At 35.8% G+C, this 18,462-nt stretch overlaps 1 protein-coding gene across 2 annotated transcripts in view; it reads left to right on the forward strand.

Moving 5' to 3' along the window:
• Sbf2 (SET binding factor 2) overlaps positions 1 to 18,462 on the forward strand; it is a 426,994-nt gene that overhangs the window by 376,847 nt on the left and 31,685 nt on the right. Inside the window, exons 27-30 of one of the 2 annotated variants that reach the window (XM_046438075.1) lie at positions 1,246 to 1,442; positions 4,275 to 4,415; positions 5,287 to 5,382; positions 14,590 to 14,774. In XM_046438075.1, coding sequence (XP_046294031.1) covers positions 1,246 to 1,442; positions 4,275 to 4,415; positions 5,287 to 5,382; positions 14,590 to 14,774 — 619 coding nt within the window. The remainder of the gene's footprint in view (positions 1 to 1,245; positions 1,443 to 4,274; positions 4,416 to 5,286; positions 5,383 to 14,589; positions 14,775 to 18,462) is intronic. The other variant, XM_046438076.1, reaches the window with a different exon arrangement.

Consider the following 18,462-nt stretch of genomic DNA (forward strand, 5'->3'; position numbering starts at 1 on the left):
AAAGATGCTAGATTAGTGGTTGTGAATGTATAAAATCCCTTTAGTGTAATATTTCTAAATAAAGAAATGGCTCTGAAGCCTGCTTATCTTCTTACACTTACTAATCTGTAAAACAAGGTATTCTTACATTTTTTATTTCCGCAACATCATATCCTACAACTTTATGAGCTAATCTTTTTAAAGTACATATCAACATGTAATGTTAATAAAATATTTAAACTCATTGTGATGTTTGAACATTTCATTCTCATACAAAAATCATTTAGTTTTGATTTTTAATCATTTCACCATCTCAGGCAGTCTAATTATTGGTGTGCTTTGTTCTCTGTTGTCATTTCAGTAATCTGTAAGTTGTTGATAATTTGACTTGTCATTCACATAAAGTTGACATTAATTCACTAATCTTACAATTTTTATTTCAAGTTGAGGAAAAGTAGTGTATGAGGACAGGGAAATATTCAGCTCCATAGAAACCTTTTAAATATTATGTAATTTTTGTTGTTGTGAAGTACAAATTCTTTTTGAAAACCATAGGAATGTCAAATAAAGGGGTGGAAATCATTTTTCCAAGTTGCATATAAGTAAAATATCTTTTTACATAGTTTTTTAAAAATAAAAAAGGCCCATGTATTTTGTATTCACATTACTACAAAATATTAACCCTGGTATATGAGAATAGGAAAAAACCCTGAAATTTTAAACTTTTCAAATACTATATATAAAATTTCCTTAGTCTTTTTTTACCATATGTGTATATCACTTTTTATTCTTAGAAATCTTTTCTTTTGTTCTAATTAATTATACATGACAATAGCATGCATTTTGACACACTGTAGACAAATGGAGCACAACTTCTCCTTCCTCTGGCTGTACATGGAACAGAATAAATATTATATAATATTTTTATTTTCTAAACGTAGGTTATTCACAAAAGTCTGTAGTATCATTGTATGAGGCTCATTTAAAAAAAAAGAAAGAAAGAAAAGAAAAACTACAGACTGGTGGGTGAGGGTGAATGAGTTAGCTGTTTTCATATTTTCTTCTCAGCCCCAGAAGAATCAAAGAGTTGAAATGAAGTTTCATGTTTAAAATATGCCTTACCCCTTCAACCAGTGTGTTTTTGAATCTTAGAAAATTACTGTGCTAGTATGCTATTCATACTCTTGTATCTTCTGTCTCCCCCCACCCATTTCTTTCTTCCTCTCCAACCCAAACACTCCCTTTCTCCCTTCCACATCCCTAAAGCTATCCTGGCCTTTTAGTCGTACCTCAAGCTGTACAGGACAGTAGTTTACCAAGAGTAGCCCGCTGCTATCGACACAATCGCCTGCCTGTTGTATGTTGGAAGAACTCAAGAAGTGGTACTCTGCTCCTCCGATCTGGAGGATTCCATGGGAAGGGAGTTGTTGGTCTTTTCAAATCTCAGAACTCCCCTCAGGCCGGTAAGCATCTCTCTAGAGCACAATTTTGACCCTTTTACTAAATGTATTCCTAAAAATAAGCTGTTAAAAAATCTGGGTGTGGCAGTGTACACCTATAGTCCCAGCTACTTGGGGGGCAGAGGCAAAAAGATCACTGAAGTTTGGGGGCCAGCCTGGGCAACTTAGCTTTCTCAAAAAAAGAAAAGTAGAAAAGTGAAAACCTGCAAATGCCAGCCATGCCCTTTCATCAAGCCTGTCTCACATCAGCTCTCCCACTGTGCTGCTATATACATCTCATACAGCCGAAGTAAGAATCGTATCTGGCAGTGTGGGCTCCACCTTGAATTTTACATCTTAATATATCTGGCTTACCTTTGATTTTAATGAAAATTAGTATAGTAAAGTCTAATTAGGCTATTTTCATTCCAGCAAACCAGAGCATCCACTGATACAAACTAGATTGTATCAACAATTTTCCTTTCTGCTGAGAAGCATCCAAATATATTTAACAGCTTGAGAGGCAAGTAGAGATTCTGACCTAGGTGATATGAGATTTCCTATCTATCCCTACAACACACACACACACACACACACACAAATGCAAAACAGCAGCAGCAGCAATCTAACAACCAAAATGCTGCCTTAGGAGCTCTTAGAGCTTTTTTAAGAAAACTAGGGAAATAAGTGCTTCTGTCCCTTTTGGGGATAATATTGTGAGTACTGTGTCTAAAGTCAGAGTTACATTTGGCTTACTTTACTCAGCTTCTGCCTCATAATAGATGTTCAATAAGGTAAACCATGGGCCACTAAGATATCAGATCCAATTGGGGATGACAGCATTCTTCCCCCCTTTGGAAATGAAATAAATTCAAAATCTATGGTTGAGCAGATAGAACCATGTGCTTTTTACAGTTTCTCTTTTATTATCCTTTTCCTTCCTAAAAGTTGGCCAGTGTATCCTTGATCATTTGGTTGACTGAGGTCAACATACACATAATGCTATATTCAGCCAGGCTTACAGTCTCAGCACAGATATAAAAAGGCAGTTGACTTGTACCAGTTTCTGCTCTAAGGAATCTTCCCAAGCCACATAGTAGGTATAATAGAAAATAAGCATATGTAAGTTACATAAAGTATCATTTCAGGAATACTGGTGACCATCTCACTAAGCTTGTAGTTGAAAAAAACAATGAGGCTTATTCCACAGGTTTTGGGGGGGGGGTTGTTTTAGTTTGGTTTTGGTGCTAGGGATTGAACCCAGGGATACTCTACCACAGAGCTATATCTCCAGTACTTTTTTATTTTTTATTTTGAGACACAGTGTCACTAAATTGCTGAGGCTGGCCTCAAACTTGCCACCCTCAGCTGGGATTAAAGGAGTGAACCACCACATCTGGTTTGATTTCTTTTTTTAATATTTATTTTTTAGTTGTAGTTGGACAAAATATCTTTATTTTATTTATTTTTATGTGGTGCTGAGGATCAAACCCAGGGCCTTGCATGTGCTAGGCAAGTGCTGTACCACTGAGCCACAGTCCCAGCCCCTGGTTTGATTTTTTTTTAATATTAATTTACTGAATTCACACATTTGCTCACATTTTAATGTATTTGAAATTTGGATACATCTTAGAATGGATGTAATGAGAAAGAAATAGTATAGTTTAAATGGCAGTGTTGTTTTTTTTTTTTTTTCATGGTACTTAAAATGACAATGTGTCATATCCTTGTTGTCATATTAGAATGTACAAAGTACAACCTTGGAGGCTGGAGTTGTAGCTTATAATGGAACACTTGCCTACCACATGTGAGGGACTTGGTTCGACCCTTAGCACCACATAAAAATAAATAAAATAAAGGCATGTGTTTTAAAAAAAGGATAATCATAGCATCAGAGTTGGTTTAGACTGTCAATTATTTTCTGTACAGGTTATAAAGAAAATTCGTGAATAAGTGACTGAGCCAATTTCATTGATTCTGTTTAGCTCCACACAAACCAGGCTAATATTCCCTCCAACTCAAATTTGTTCTCATAGTTGTTTTTAATCTGTGTATATTTTTGCCTCCCCACTCCCCATTTTTAAATTTACTTTATTTTGTATTTATTTACTTTTGCAGAACTAGGGATTGAGCTCAGGGCCTCATAGATGGTAGGCAAGTACTCTACCACTGAGCTACATCCTCAACCCCTTACTTTTTTGAGACAGGGTCTCACTAAGTTGCCCAGGCTGACCTCAAACTTGCAGTCCAGAGTCTCAGCCTCTAAGATTACAGGTGTACACCACTATTCCCAGCTTTCCCTTTTAAAAAGACCAAGGAATCTGTTAGTTGCTCTTATCTTCTCTCCATTTTCCTCCACTCTTCCCTTAAGCCCTTGCAACCTCATATACCCTGTTAGACCTGCATGGCAAAGTTGGAATAAAGCTGTGGTATTAGGAAATTCCTGCTTCTGCCCATTCTGGGATGCCAAGGAAATCCACTCTGTCCTCTGCTCCCAAAAAATAGCATGAACAGGATGTTGAAGGAGATTATCAAGGAAATGTTGTTTGTGAATCTTCATTTTGAGTTACTTGGGTAATGAGAAGCTACACCAGTGCTTAGAAGGATAGCCCTGTGCTGGTTTTCCATACCTGGGCTCTGTCTGGGAGGATGATGAAGCAATTGAGAAGTAGGTATGGTGAAACCATAATCATGGGATTAGCCATTTAATTGATTGGGGCTTTAAGTGGGGCTGGTTTCTATATTTGGGTGTGGTAACACAAGACTATGTAGAGAAAGTATAAGCAAATATATGTAGAAGCTTGTTTTATTAACATAGAGACAGTTTGTTTTATCCAATATCTTTTCCTTTTATAGCTCCTACCTCCTCTTTAGAATCTTCCAGTAGCATAGAACAAGAAAAGTACTTGCAAGCCTTACTGAATGCAGTTTCTGTCCATCAGAAACTCAGAGGCAACAACACCCTTACTGTCAGGCCAGCACTTGCCCTGTCTCCAGGTAAGAGTCATTAATACTTTTCTCTTTGATAACTACTTTGAAAGGTCAGATTGTTCCTAGTGTTAGTCTCTTCAATTACTTGCACTGTTCCTTCCACATGACCTCTTAAAAGTTTTAACCTGGAGGGTCTTTTACTTAGAATGCAAGATTATCACTATTAATATTTAGTAAATGGTAACCATATTTAGAGATTCAGTTATTCCCTTTTTAAAATAGTATAGGAAAGGGAATAGGGAAAATAAAGTCATCCCTTCTTATTCCAGAATCTTCACCCAAACTTTATAATATTATGAGATTGAATGTATAAACTGAACATCAATTCATTAAATGTGTGTTTATTGCAATTATGTGTAAGTTTGAAATTCCCAAAATTTCCATAGCCTTTTATGATTTTGCAGTACAGTTTGTTTTCTCTATATTTGGATGAAGACATTAAGACTTGTACTAATATTCTGTTTCAGTCATCATGTGATGGAACCCCAAAGGGTTCATGTAGAGGTAACCCTAATGTGTTAGACACAGGAGCATGTGACTTGAGAAGTTGGTCTCTGGCTTAATCAGCTGTTTGAATTAGCTCAACATAAGCAGAAAGTGGCTTTTCTTGTAAAGTAACACCATGCATGCCTTGCTTCATTATCATTAAATTCTCTGATTGCACTTGCCAAACCTAATTCCCTGTAATCTTGCAAATGTGTGTTATCTTTGATGAAATAATAACATTGCCTTGTTATCTCTAATAAAGCTTTGGGTACTTAAAAAGTACAATGTTTGGCAGCAATTAGACATGCTACACATAAAAGATAAATTTTGTCATTTGAGTAATGTTAACCCAAACGACATGGTTTTTGTTCTTCTTTTTGGCTGACTTTAGGGACTGAAAGGAGGACTTCAAGAATGTCCACTGTGCTTAAGCAGGTAGTGCCAGGACATTTGGATGTAAACCCATCCAATAGCTTTTCTCGAGGAGGTTAGTAAGATTGATTTTATAACTGAGCACTGATACAAGGTTAAAAGCAGAAAACATTTTTCTAGATAGTAGAGTTTTAAAAATCAACTAATTATGGTTCAAATGGTTCTCAATTATCTTCTAAATGAATACTAAGAATTTATTAAGTTTGTTACTGTTAGTATGATGACAAAAGAGTTTAGACTCATGGGATAATATGCATAATCATTGCTGGTGTCTTCATATTAAAGAGTCTGGGAGCATAAGGGGCTGAGGGTAATATGTCTAAGTGGGGAATTAGCTCTGGGAATGCTCCAGGCTTACAGGGTAGAGAAGTCAGCTCTCTGTTGCTCTGACAAAATACCTGAGATAAACAACTTTTAAGGAGGGAAGATTTATTTTGGCTCACAGTTTCAGAGGTTTTAGTCCATGGTCACTCGGCCCTGTTGCCTTTGGGGCTGTGGTAAGGCAGAACATCATGGTGGAAGTGCATGGTAGAGGAAACTGCTCACCTCGTGGCAACAGGAAACCAAAAGAAAGGGAATGAGGTCCCAATAGTCCCTTCATGGGCATGCCCCAGTGACCTTACCTTTTTCCATTAGGCTCGCTTTCTAAAGTGTCTACCATCTTCCATTAGCACCCCAGATTGGTAACCAAGCTTTCAACACCTGGGGGACATTTGAGATCTGTGCCATAACAACTGACCACAGAATTATAAACATATACAGAAAAGTGATACCAGACCCTAAGCTATGCCTCCAAAGAGGAGGATAAGATGCAATGAGATCATGTTTTCTTTTTTTTATCCCTAGGCTATAGCTATTAGAATGAAAAAATAGAAGAAAAAAAAAATAGTGGCTCTTTTAAGCTCCAAACAGTGGTTCACTTTGGTCTCTGAAAGCTCACGTGAGATTCTTTCACTCTGCAGAGGAAATTCCAGGCCAGTTTTCTTGAATATAAAATCCTCCTGCTTCACAGTGCTGTTATACAATCTTAGACTCTTCCTCTTATTCCCATATAATGCTTAATCTCCTTGAAAACATACTAACTAGATGAACTTGGTTCTGCTTAAAAATCATCAATAATAGGTAACTCATTTTCCCCCAAATAGCCCTTTGCCTATGATAGCAACTCTAGTTAAAAAGTTCTTTCTTATTTGATCTAAATATCTACCACGTAACTTACATGTTGACCCTAGGTCTGAACTCTGAAATTAGAAACCAAGTCTAATTGATCACATCAGCTCTTCAGACTTAAAAACTCTTCTCTTGTTTTCTAAAAACTTTAAATTATGTAGTCCATTCATCATCCTCATCCATCTGTGGATTATCCACAAAATCAAAACAGAACTCTAAATGTTCTTGCTACCTAAAGTTACATTAACTATGGGGAGAATCCCATAAGATTAACCCAGGTTGGGATTAATAGCACTTGAAATCTCTGTCTGCTTTGCATGTGTTATTGTTCTTAGTATACTGGCATTGAGGGTTGCTCTTTGACCCTAAGTTACTATAGCTATACCTACAAAATATCATCTTTGGTGACTACTCCAGACTTTTGGATCCCAACTCTGCCTACTAGCATATTAAATGTTTTTACAAACCCATTCTCATATATAGATTTGATCACTGTTATCATGTGATTTATTGCTTTAAAAAAAATGTTGACTAGGGTTGGGGTTGGGGCTCAAGTGGTAGAGCGCTCACCTAGCACGCATGAAGCACTGGGTTTGATCCTCAGCAACAAACACATAAAAATAAAATAAAGATATTATGTCCACCTAAAACTAAAAAATAAATATTAAAAAGAAATGTTGACTAAGGACAAAGGCCTATAGCAAAATAATATAAGTCTCTGGAGAAAGAGGTTGGTCTTTATTGGCTATGAATCTTTCTACTAAAATTTACCTGGCCCATCCATGTATTTCTAATTCTCTGGTAATCTTTTCCTCCCCCACCTTCTCTTTTTTTCCTCAGCACTAATAATTAATTGGACCCAGGGCCTTGTACATGGCAGGCCAGCACTCACCACTTAGCTATATCCCCAGCTCAGCCTTTTTTTTTCTTTTCTTTTTTTTTTTTTTTTCTTGAGACAGGGTCTTGCTAAATTGCTGAGCAGAGGAGGCTGGACTTCAAACTTGCAATCCTTCTGCTTCAGCCTCCTGAGTAGCTGGGATTATAGGCAGGCACTGCCACACCAGACTCTGCTAATCTCTTTAACTGAAGATCTGTTAATCTTTTGAAATATTATCTGCATCACAAAAATTTATGGTTGTTTTGGCATGACTTGAGAGTTTACTAATAATCTATTATAGATTTAATTTAGGATAAATATAAACTCTTTATCTTACAAAGTTTACTTTTTTTCCCTTTTGAAAATCATGTACATCTCCTGATAATCATACTAGATACTTTTTTACCTACATCATTAGAACTTTCTGTAATTTCAGGATTTCTGAAGAGCTTTCACCTATTTTAAGTTTTCTTAGGTCACTGTATTAATTTCCTACAGCTATCATAGCAAAGTACCACAAATTAGGTGACATGTCATTTCACAATTCTGGAGGTTAGAAGTTCAAGATCAAGGTGTCATCAGGTGTTTCTTCTGAGGACAGTGAAGGAGAATCTGTCTCATGTCTGTCTCCTAGCTTCTGGACATTTGCAGGCAATATTTGACATTCCTTGGCTTTTAGAAGCATCACCTAAATCTATGTCTTCATTTTCACAGGGATTTCTCCCTTTGTGTATGTCTCTAAATTTCCCCTTTTTATATGCATACCAGTCATATTGAATTAGGGTCCACCCTACTTCAGTATGACCTCATCTTAATTAATGATATCTGCAGCAGTCCTATTTCCAAAAGAGGTCACATCTGAGGTGCTAGGGATTAGTGCTTTAATATATTTCAATCATAATAGTAATAAATGGCTTTTTTCTTTTTTTAATGTTTTTTTAGTTGTAGTTGGACACAATACATTTATTTTATTTTATGTGGTGCTGAGGATCAAACCCAGGGCCCCACATGTGCTAGGCAAATATTCTACCACTGAGCCTCAACCCCAGCCCCATAAATGGCTATTTTCTGACCCATTATTGTAGTTTAAGATAAAACTTCATACTCTCCATCACTATTTTCTCAGCGAATTTGAGCTTAAAATTTAGTAGTTACTTTCTCCTTAGGTTCCTGGTATCTCTGTTGGTTCAAGATTGCAGTTCCCTTATTGCTTCATTTGCAACCTGTACGGGTTGAGTACCTTTTATCCCAAATCCCAAATGCTTGGGACCAGAAGTGCTTCATATTTTGGAGGGTTTTTTAGATTGTTTTTTGTTGTTGTTTTTGTTGTTTGTTTTTTGTTTCATTTTGGAATATTTGAAAGGACTTTACTGTTTGAGCATCCCTAATCCAAAATCAGAAACTTTCTGAGCATGTCAGCCCTCAAAAATTTTCTAATTTTGGAGCATTTTGGATTTCAGATTTTCAAATTAGGGATACTCAATCAGTATTTTCAGAAAGGCAAGCTAGGAAATTTTCCATTCATCTTTTGGAAGAATTCCAGATCCAGCAGATGTCTAGTTAGTTGAAGCTCTCCCATGCAACACCCTGCTCTTGTATTTAGCCTTTGTTAAATTTTAACAAGAACATGTTATCTATTCCTGTGTTTGGCTAAGTGGCCTATGTACAAATTTTAACTTATTTCTCCTTTTATGTTTTTACCTAAGACTCCTAGATTTTCTATCTGTTTCAACTACAATATCTTCTTTTTTATATTGGCCTCAGGCTCATGGCTTCCTTCATACAAAAGGATGCCCACTAGTGGTTATATTCTTATCATGAATCCATTCTTTGCTAGTCACAAAGGTACCTAAAAGGCTGTTCTAACTTCTTTGGATTACATCTATTTTATTTGTTTGTGACACATTTTGTGCATGTCTGAGGCTATAGTTATTATTTCTGACACCCTTCCCAAATGTTTTCTGCTGAAAAAATTACCGTGAACTTAAGATATTTCCTTGTCACAATTTTTTTGCTCCTAACCAAGTACTTATCCTTCTGGCATCTTAAGCTTAATGCAGATCTCATCCTTTCCTCCATCTCTTAAGTCTTCACTCCCCAAGCCTCTTAGATCTTCCAGTGTCCCAAGGACTAATCAAAAGAAGTACTGCTGTTTCCTGACAACTTCAACATCCTCTGTGATCCCTAGAGCTGCATTTTCTCTCTTCTGGGTCTGGTTCAAGCAAGGTCTCAAAAGATTCCCTATTACATGAACATCACAGATGATCCAGAGCAAGACCAGTTATAGATGCCTCCATGCCCTATAAGCAGTTCATTTCTTTATACCTACCTACAAGTACAGATATCCAAAGAGCTGAATACCACTTCCCCAGAAATTTCAATTTACCATGTATGGGAAGAGCCTGCTATTTCATAATTCTCCCTCTTAACCTTTTCCTTTTTCTCTCCTATTTTCACTGTTTTTTTTTTTCATTCTGTTCATTATTATATATTCTTAATTCTTTGTTTTCTTCTTATGATATGTATACTGTGTTCCTTTCCTGCTCTGATGAGTCAGAGATTGACTGCCACCTTTTTTCAATTAGGGTGATCCCTTTGCATTCAGCATGCTTGTTGGTGAGCTCATAAGACAGGGGCTTATATCCCTTTTTTAAAAGAGCCACTTAAAAATGAAGATGTTAATTACATCACTTTTCATTTAAAGTTAAAAGAGCTTTTGAATTCCCTGGAGAAAGCATATATACAACTTGGAAATTGCATTCTTGAGTAGAAAAATACCATGAGAAAATTGGTAATGCCTCTTAAATACCAAAATTTAATAGAGAAGTAGCCATGAAGGCAGCTTTTTGATTTTCCATCTTTTTCATCTGCGTGTATTATTTTATCCTTGGAAGTAACCTCCAGGATAGGTGTTTCAAGAGGCTGAGAGAGATTAAGTGACTTTGCCAAGGTCACACAGAAAACAACTGGTACTAGAATTAGCTCAGTATTGTACCATTTCCGTGCAGCATTTACTGAATTTATCTTGTGTCATGCACTTGGCTAGGTGTAAGGTTACATTATCCTACCCCTCCCCCACCTCTAACCTAGACATCTCTTTTCCTTCTCTCCTTTGTGTGGTCTAAACAGGGTAGAGAGAAAACACCAGTGCTTAGAGAACACTCCTGCTCTGAACAACAGTGTATTCCCATGAGGGAAAGGAACTGCATTATTTCTTCTTTGAAGCAGTCCCCTCAGCCAGTCCCTACTAGACAGGACCAGGACCACATAATTGCTCAGATCACAATATGTTAAGAGTTCATTCCAGTTACATTCAAATCAAAACTGCAGCCCCACTACTGTGATATTAAGCAATTTAGGAAACATCTTGATTTCCAGCCCTCATCTGTGAAGTGGAGATAATAAATAATAATTAGCTTTAAGGTAGTTACATGAAATAATACTTGTAAAACATTTAACATAGTAATTAGCTTATAGTAGTACTCTAGTAAATATTAGCTACTGTTATTGCCATTGCCTAATAATCTGCTGAGAGGGGAAGAAATTCTACTTTTGCTTTTAAACTGCAATGAGCTTCAGCCAGGCACAGTGGTGCATTCTTATAATCCTACTGGCTCAGGAGGATGAGGCAGGAGGATCACAAGTTCAAAGCCAGCCTCAGCAATTTAGTAAGACCCTATATCTAAATAAAATATGAAAAGCGGCTAGGGATGTGAAAACTTCAGTGAGCTTCACTGAAGGCCAATAACTTTGAAACTTTTTATCATAACTCACAAATAAAGAAATACATTTTCTATCTATATGGGTACATATTCATTTTATATCACAATTCAGATGATATTAAGCCACAATGCAAAATGCATATATACTAAAACAAGTTTCATGGAGCAATGTTTATCTTTACCTCATGCAGTGCATATAGTATTTTCAATTATAATGTTTCACTTTAAAAAAGAAAAATACCGATTTGACTTACTACAGTGATTTCACAGGCCACTAAGAGGGAATCCTGCAGTTTGAAAAAAACATTAGTCTAGACCCTTGATTGGTGTTAAATGTTCAGGTCATCTAGGAATCACTTGGAAAATATAAGTATCCCTTATCACCACCAATGCAGTACTGATTCCTGCGGTTAAATGATTTCCAGATGGGACTCCAGTTCTCAAAATCTTCTACTGGCCCTGTATCAATACAGGCCATTTTATCATTGCTGATTTTATGCTAAGTAAATAAGCACTTGTCAATTTTTAATTAATGACTCTTTAAGAACATGCTTAGTGTTTTCTGTTCAATACTCCTCTTTTCACTTTTTCAGTGCAAATAATTGAGTTGATATAGTAGAGACTGATAACAGTCCACAATATGTTGATTTGCAAAACAAAGTCATCAACTGCTTTGAGTGCCTATATGTTGGACTCTCAGCATGCATACATGAATAAACATGTTAGGTCCCTGCCTTTGCAAGAACACAATCTTGTAGAATAAAAGAATAAACAGATAATTATAATTAAATGTGATCTGAGTTTAAACAGAACTGCTTACAACTCCAGAAAGTCAGGAATGCCTTTCAGAGGGGTTAACCTTGTACCTGAATCTTAAGGGATAATATCAGTTAAAGAAATGGGAGAAATTATAGCAGTCAGAGAGACTAGCATAAGAAAGTATGATGTGCTGAGGGACTAGTATCTTGGAATCAGAAACTGCTCAGACTTGACTTCACTGTAATCATGTAGTGTCCCACATTCCAGTAGGAGCACTTTGGCAGAAAGAATAGAAGTCAGACAGCATGTAGGAGGCCCTGTGCCTTTTCCATGCAGTCCTAGGCCCTTGTTCTGTCTGTCCTGTAGTCACTTCCTTTGTATCATTAGCTAGCACTTCTACAGTCCTTATCTTCTGACTTCCTTTGGTCACTAAAGCCGTGTTCTGCTTTCAAAGGAGTGAGATAGAAATGAAAATCACTTTGAATAATATTTCTTTTATCATATTATTATGTTATATTTTATGCAATTTGCATTTTATAGCTTAATAATGCTGCTATTAAAGCTAGTAACACTGAATAAATACAGAATAATTTCCCTTAATTGACTTGAGCCATTTCTTTGCTCAGTTGATGGTGACTGATCACCATTTTTGTTATTACCAGGTAAAGTTTGTGATCTTAACAAAACTTCATGGGGGAAAAAAAAACAATATTACTCAAATTACAAAAGTATCATCTCTACTACTGCTGATCATTTTGGTGCCAATAGGAATTTTAAGAGAAGTCATTACTTCAGTCACCACAAGCTGTCTTATTAGTAGTATTAGTCATTGTCACAGGATCATGAATTCTTGCTGCTTATAACTATATTTATTTATGGAAAATAAACATAATTTCTACATGAAAAGAACAGAAGAAAGATAATGTGGCAATGTTTAATGCTTTGCTGCAAAAACATGATCTTAGTTAACCCAAATGGTTGCTAGAGCTTTCCTGGTATGATGACATTTCTCAAAGAATACATCACACAGCATTTGCCAATCAATCTCCTTCAAAACTAGGGCCAATGTATCCCCTACGTTTACATACACATTTCAAATTCCTTAATTTTATTCCATAAGCTTGTTTCTGACTGAATGACAATCTTCAAAAGCTTAATCCATTTGGTATAATTTTTTAGTGGCACTCTCTGCTGTGCTGTCCATTTCATTGCGCTTACAGCATTTATAAACAGGTGCTGAAATTTCATTTAACAGGCACTCAATTCATCTTTTTGGTGACTATGCAGCTTTTTGTTAATTAAATCGTTTAATTTAATCGTATTTACATTTTTCCCATTTGTTAACTTAATCTTAAAAATTACATAGACTCTTCTTCCCTTACTCAACCTGCTGTCATGCTTGCTGCTGTATACATTTCATTTCTCCTCTGACTTTAATCTTACCAACCAGTGCATGGGTACAGAGATAATTGTTTACTCAGTCAGATTCCAAATCTTCAGCTAAGGGAAGAGTCCATAATCAAGGTACTGTATTATGTGTCCTAATGTGTCACGCTTTCAAGTCATCTTCATATGAAAGTATGTCACAAGTGACTTTTTCACGTTTGTCAAATTATGTCCTTTATTCTCATTCACATTCTGAATTTGTGATTCCATTTACATAAAAACATACTTGCTATAATATGAAAGAAAATCTTATAGATTATATATAAAGATACATTCATATTAAGGACTCCTGACCCCATAAATACTGATAGCAAAGCAGATGTGACATTATCATGGTGATTTCTAGTCACCTAGAAATACAGTTTGATTTGTCATTGAGAAAAGATTAAAGGTTCTCAAACAGTCTTTCCAGACCTGGAGAAGAAACCCCACTTTTAGAGATGTCCTCCACTTGTGACTTGTCACTGGGATGAACTCAGTGCGTGCTACAGGCATTTATGAGGGGCTCTGTTGTTTTGAAGGTTTGGCAGTTCTTGTCAGAATGGAGGATTAGCCTGTGTGTTTGGATATTCAGTGTTTATGGTTTCTCTTATATAGAGAGAACCTTGATTTTTCTAATTAACATAAGGTCAATTTTTATCACGAAAATCTTGTAGCTATTTAACTTGGCCTTTCTCTTAGAAGACATCTACTTCCTAAGATTCAATGAAATGCATATTATTGAATGTACAACATTATTTCTCATACACTGAAAAACCTACAGTATAATCTATACTTATTTAAAGTTACATTATTTAGACATGGTATACAAATGTGAGTTCTAAATCCAACCTTTAATTTTAGATTTAGTAAGTTTCTAGTTTACATATTAACCTAAATTTCTTGTTAAGTAAACAGACAGTAGAATGTTTCTCCCCTCTTTCATGAGCCCTGAAATGTTGAGTTCCTCAGTGTTCTCCCTTCTAGGCTTCATTATTGCCTCCTGTCTGCATTTTGTTTCCAGTGTCAGTGCACTCTTTCTACTTGTGATTTTAATGTTATTTATAAATACTGAATTTATATCAGCATATAAAAATAGGATGTGACTACTTAAGTCCTTCTGAGTCTAAAATAAATGTTATTTTGAATAATGCTAATTTTGCAAAAATAAATGCCAAATGACCATTGTGATTCATAAATAACTCACTATTACCTCTAAAACTGTGGCTCTGAAGCATGCATCTGTTTCTTTACTCAATGGCATTCCCACATTAGATTATCTCATTCAATTCTTTTGACTTTTGTGAAGGTGTATGGGCAAGTCTTCGCTCCAGCACTCGTTTGATCAGCTCTCCAACATCCTTCATTGATGTTGGGGCCCGGCTGGCAGGCAAGGATCATTCAGCCTCCTTCAGTAACAGCACCTACCTACAAAACCAGCTATTGAAACGCCAAGCAGCCCTTTATATATTTGGTGAAAAGTCACAACTAAGGGTAAAAATTTTTTTTCTCACTTAGAAAATTTATGGATATACTAAGGCAGTTTATAGAACTTGTCACAAGCCAACTTTTTTGGAAAAAATTTTATAGTATGATTTCTAATCTGTAGTTAATAATCTCAAAAAATAATTCTCTCTTTATGTTTATATATATATATATATATATATATATATATATATATACACACACACACACACATATCTATACATTTGTATGTATATAGATATATATGTGCTTATTTATTGGCCATGAAAATAAATATGTATTCATAATATCTAAAAAATCAACCTATATATCAGGAAATATTAGGAAGCATTCATTCAAAAAAGAAATAAGGCTTATTCAGGCTATATTTTCCATTATCTTGAGTCAGTTTCCAAAGGAATCAGTGTCTGTGGCAAAACAGATGTTTTATTATTATAAACCTATCAATACAGAAAACTACAGAAATGCAGAGAGAATGAACTGGGGTTGTGGCTCAGAGGTAGAGCGCTTGCCTAGTATGTGTAAGGCCCTGGATTTGATCCTCAGGACCACATAAAAAAATATAATAAAATATATTGTGTCCACCTATAACTAAAAAATAAATTTAAAAAAAAAAAAAGCAGAGAGAAGGGTAGAAGGAGGAAGACTATTCCACTGCACATGAAGACAAGGGAAGGCCAAGGCTAGGTTTTCTAAGTAATTTTTTCAAACTTTTTGAGGTCATATTTATAGAAACACAAATCTTAAAATATGTCAGAAAATTCAAAATATTAGATGCTAATTGGTTTCATTCTTTTTGGAAGGGGTGAGCACTTGGGATTGAACCCAGGACCTCACGCGTGATAAGAAGCACTCTGCCACTGGCTGTATGTCGCAGACCCATATTCTCACTATTTTTCTGCTAAAGAGTTTCACTATGCTGCAATCTCAAAGTAAAGATAGTCTACCTCTAAAAGCAATAGGAATTCTTCAAGTTTAATGTTTCCATTAATCATTATATATAATCATAAATCATTAGAAAATAAATTTTATCTCTATTGAAAAGTGTATAGGAAATGAAAGTATTTGTTTCAGAAATCCCCTCAAAGTTTAGCATTGGACCTACTCAGATTTTTGGCTGAACCATAGAGCAGAGACTGAGCAAGATGCTCTCAACAGGATCCCACATGCTCAGGTGTAAAGATGCCAGTGACTGCGTCATCTCTTCTGTAGCATGCTGGCATTGCTAGCTCTTTTTCCACTACCTGGACTGCTGCAATCACTTAGTCACTGACCTTTAGGGTAGAGGGCACAAAACTGCTGGGTAATGCTCAATTTTTAAATCTGCATAAATGTTTTCTAACTCAACAGATAATTTTATATCAAGAAAATGGTTGAAATTTTCATCAGCAATCCAAGGTTCCCTACACAGCTTCCTTGGCACCAGTGTCCTTTCCAGAGTACAGGTTTCCACCCTTCAGCACATTTAACATTTTCCAAACTTTGACTTCTGAATGCTCTCCTTCTCTATTCCCTGTCTACACTAGTTCTCAAATTAGCTGTGTGATCATGCATATTTGAGTAAGAAAGATGGACTCTTGGGACCCTTTCTTTCTTCCTTCCCTCCTTTTACTTGCTTCCTTCCTTTCTGTCATCAATAAAGTATTCTAATTTAAAAAAAAATTCCAGCCAGATTTATTGGCACACTCCTGTAATCCCAGGGATTCAGGAGGCTGAGGCAGGAGGATTGCAAGTTCAAGGCCAGCCTCAGCAAATTAGCAACTGTCTAAGCAACTTTAGCAAGATCCTGTCTCAAAACAAAAAGGGCTAGGGATGTAGCTCAGTGGTAGAGCATTCCTGGGTTCAATCCCCAGAACCAAAAAAAAATTAATTGGTTAATTAATTTAAAAAATAAAAGTACCAGGGATGTGACCCAGAGATAGAATGTTCCAGGGTTCAATCCCCAATACGACAAAAATAAAAAATAACCAAATTCCACCATCATGGCACAAGAGTTGCTAAAAAGGGTTGGGATGGAATTCAGTGGTAGAGCCACCCTGGTTTTTGTTTGTTTGTTTTTTCCTTTTTTTTGGGGGGGGGGTCCCAGGAATTGAACTCAGGGGCACTCGACCACTGAGTCACATCCCCGACCCAATTTTGTATTTTATTTAGAAACAGCATCTTGCTTTTTCTGAGGCTGCCCTTGAACTTGCAATCCTCCTGCTTCAGCCTCTCAAGCCACTGAGATTACAGGCGTGCACCACTGTACTCGGCAAACTTTTTTTTCTTGATGCGTATTAGAAATGCTGTTTCCTGGGCTGAGATTATAAGCTCAGTGGTAGAGCACTTACCTAACACATCTGAGGCACTGGGTTCAATCCTCAACATGACATAAATATAAACAAATAAAATAAAGGTATTGTTTCTGTCTACAGCTAAATATATATATATATATATATATATGAAATATCATATATATAAGCATATATATATGCTATTTCCTAATATCATGATAATATTTTCCTTTAAAAATTTAAAAAATAATTGAAAGAGCCCATATATGTCGCTAGGTTCTTTATCTTAAGCCTTAACATCATATTTCCATGTTGTATAATAGTTTTTGTTTTTTGCAATTCTGGAATTGAACCGAGGGGCTTGTGCATGCAGACAAGTGTTCTATCACTAAGCTACATTCATACTTCTTTTTTTTTCTTTTCTTCTTTTTTTTTTTTTTTAGTTATAGATGAACAAATACCTTTATTTTGTTTATTTATTTTTATGTGGTGCTGAGGATCAAATCCAGGGCCCTGTACATGCTAGGCAAGTGCTCTACCACTGAGCCACAATCTCAGTCCCTCATAGCTCTTTTTCATAATTATTTCAGTCCCTACTTAACATCCAATATTTTTTGATATATAGGTTTCTTTCTTTATCCTCTGTATTCAAAATTGGTCACATTTTCTAGCATATAGAGGTGTTTTGATATTTTTTATTGATATATAATTTAGTAGGGTTTTTTCCGTATATTTTGATTTTTCTTTAGAGTTCCTAAAAATATAGTTATTAAGACAAAGAAGCCAGGTGTGGTGTTGCTTGTCTATAGTCCTAGCAACTCAGGAGTCTGAGATAGGAGCATCACAAATTCAAGGCCAGCCTGGGCAACTTAGTGAAACCCTATCTCAGAATAAAAAATAAATAAAATGGGCTGGGATGGAGTTCAGTGGTAGAGCCTCTCTGGGTTCTTGGTTCAATCCCCAGTACTAGAGCCAGTGGGGGAGACAGACTTTTTTTTTTTTTTTTTTTTGATGCATATTAGAAATCCTATTTCCTAATATCATAATAATATTGTCCTTTAAAATTTTGGGGATTTTTGTTTCCTTTCAAAAATGTAATAGGCCTTAAAAAAACTAGTCAATATAAAACATTGTTCCTTGGCAGTGGGGTTTTTTAATTGTAAAATATATATAAAAAATTTACTATCCTAATCATTTTTAAGTGTACAGTTTGGCATTAAGTATATTCACATTGTTGTACAACCAGTCTCCAGTAGCAGTTCTACTTCTTTTTAAAAAGAAGTGACCCAATTAAATAATTTGAGCACAATGGAAAGAAAATGGAAAGAATCTGAGAAAATTAATTCATTCTTTGGCATGAGAAGTTAGAGGGTTTTGGGAGGGAGTAAGGGCAAGGTACCAGGAATTGAACCCAGCAGCACTTA

The sequence above is a fragment of the Marmota monax genome, unplaced genomic scaffold, assembly GCF_021218885.2.
Source record: "Marmota monax isolate L192 unplaced genomic scaffold, Marmota_monax_Labrador192_F-V1.1 WCK01_AAM20220418_F8-fsc00061, whole genome shotgun sequence".
Taxonomy (NCBI): Eukaryota; Metazoa; Chordata; class Mammalia; order Rodentia; family Sciuridae; genus Marmota; species Marmota monax.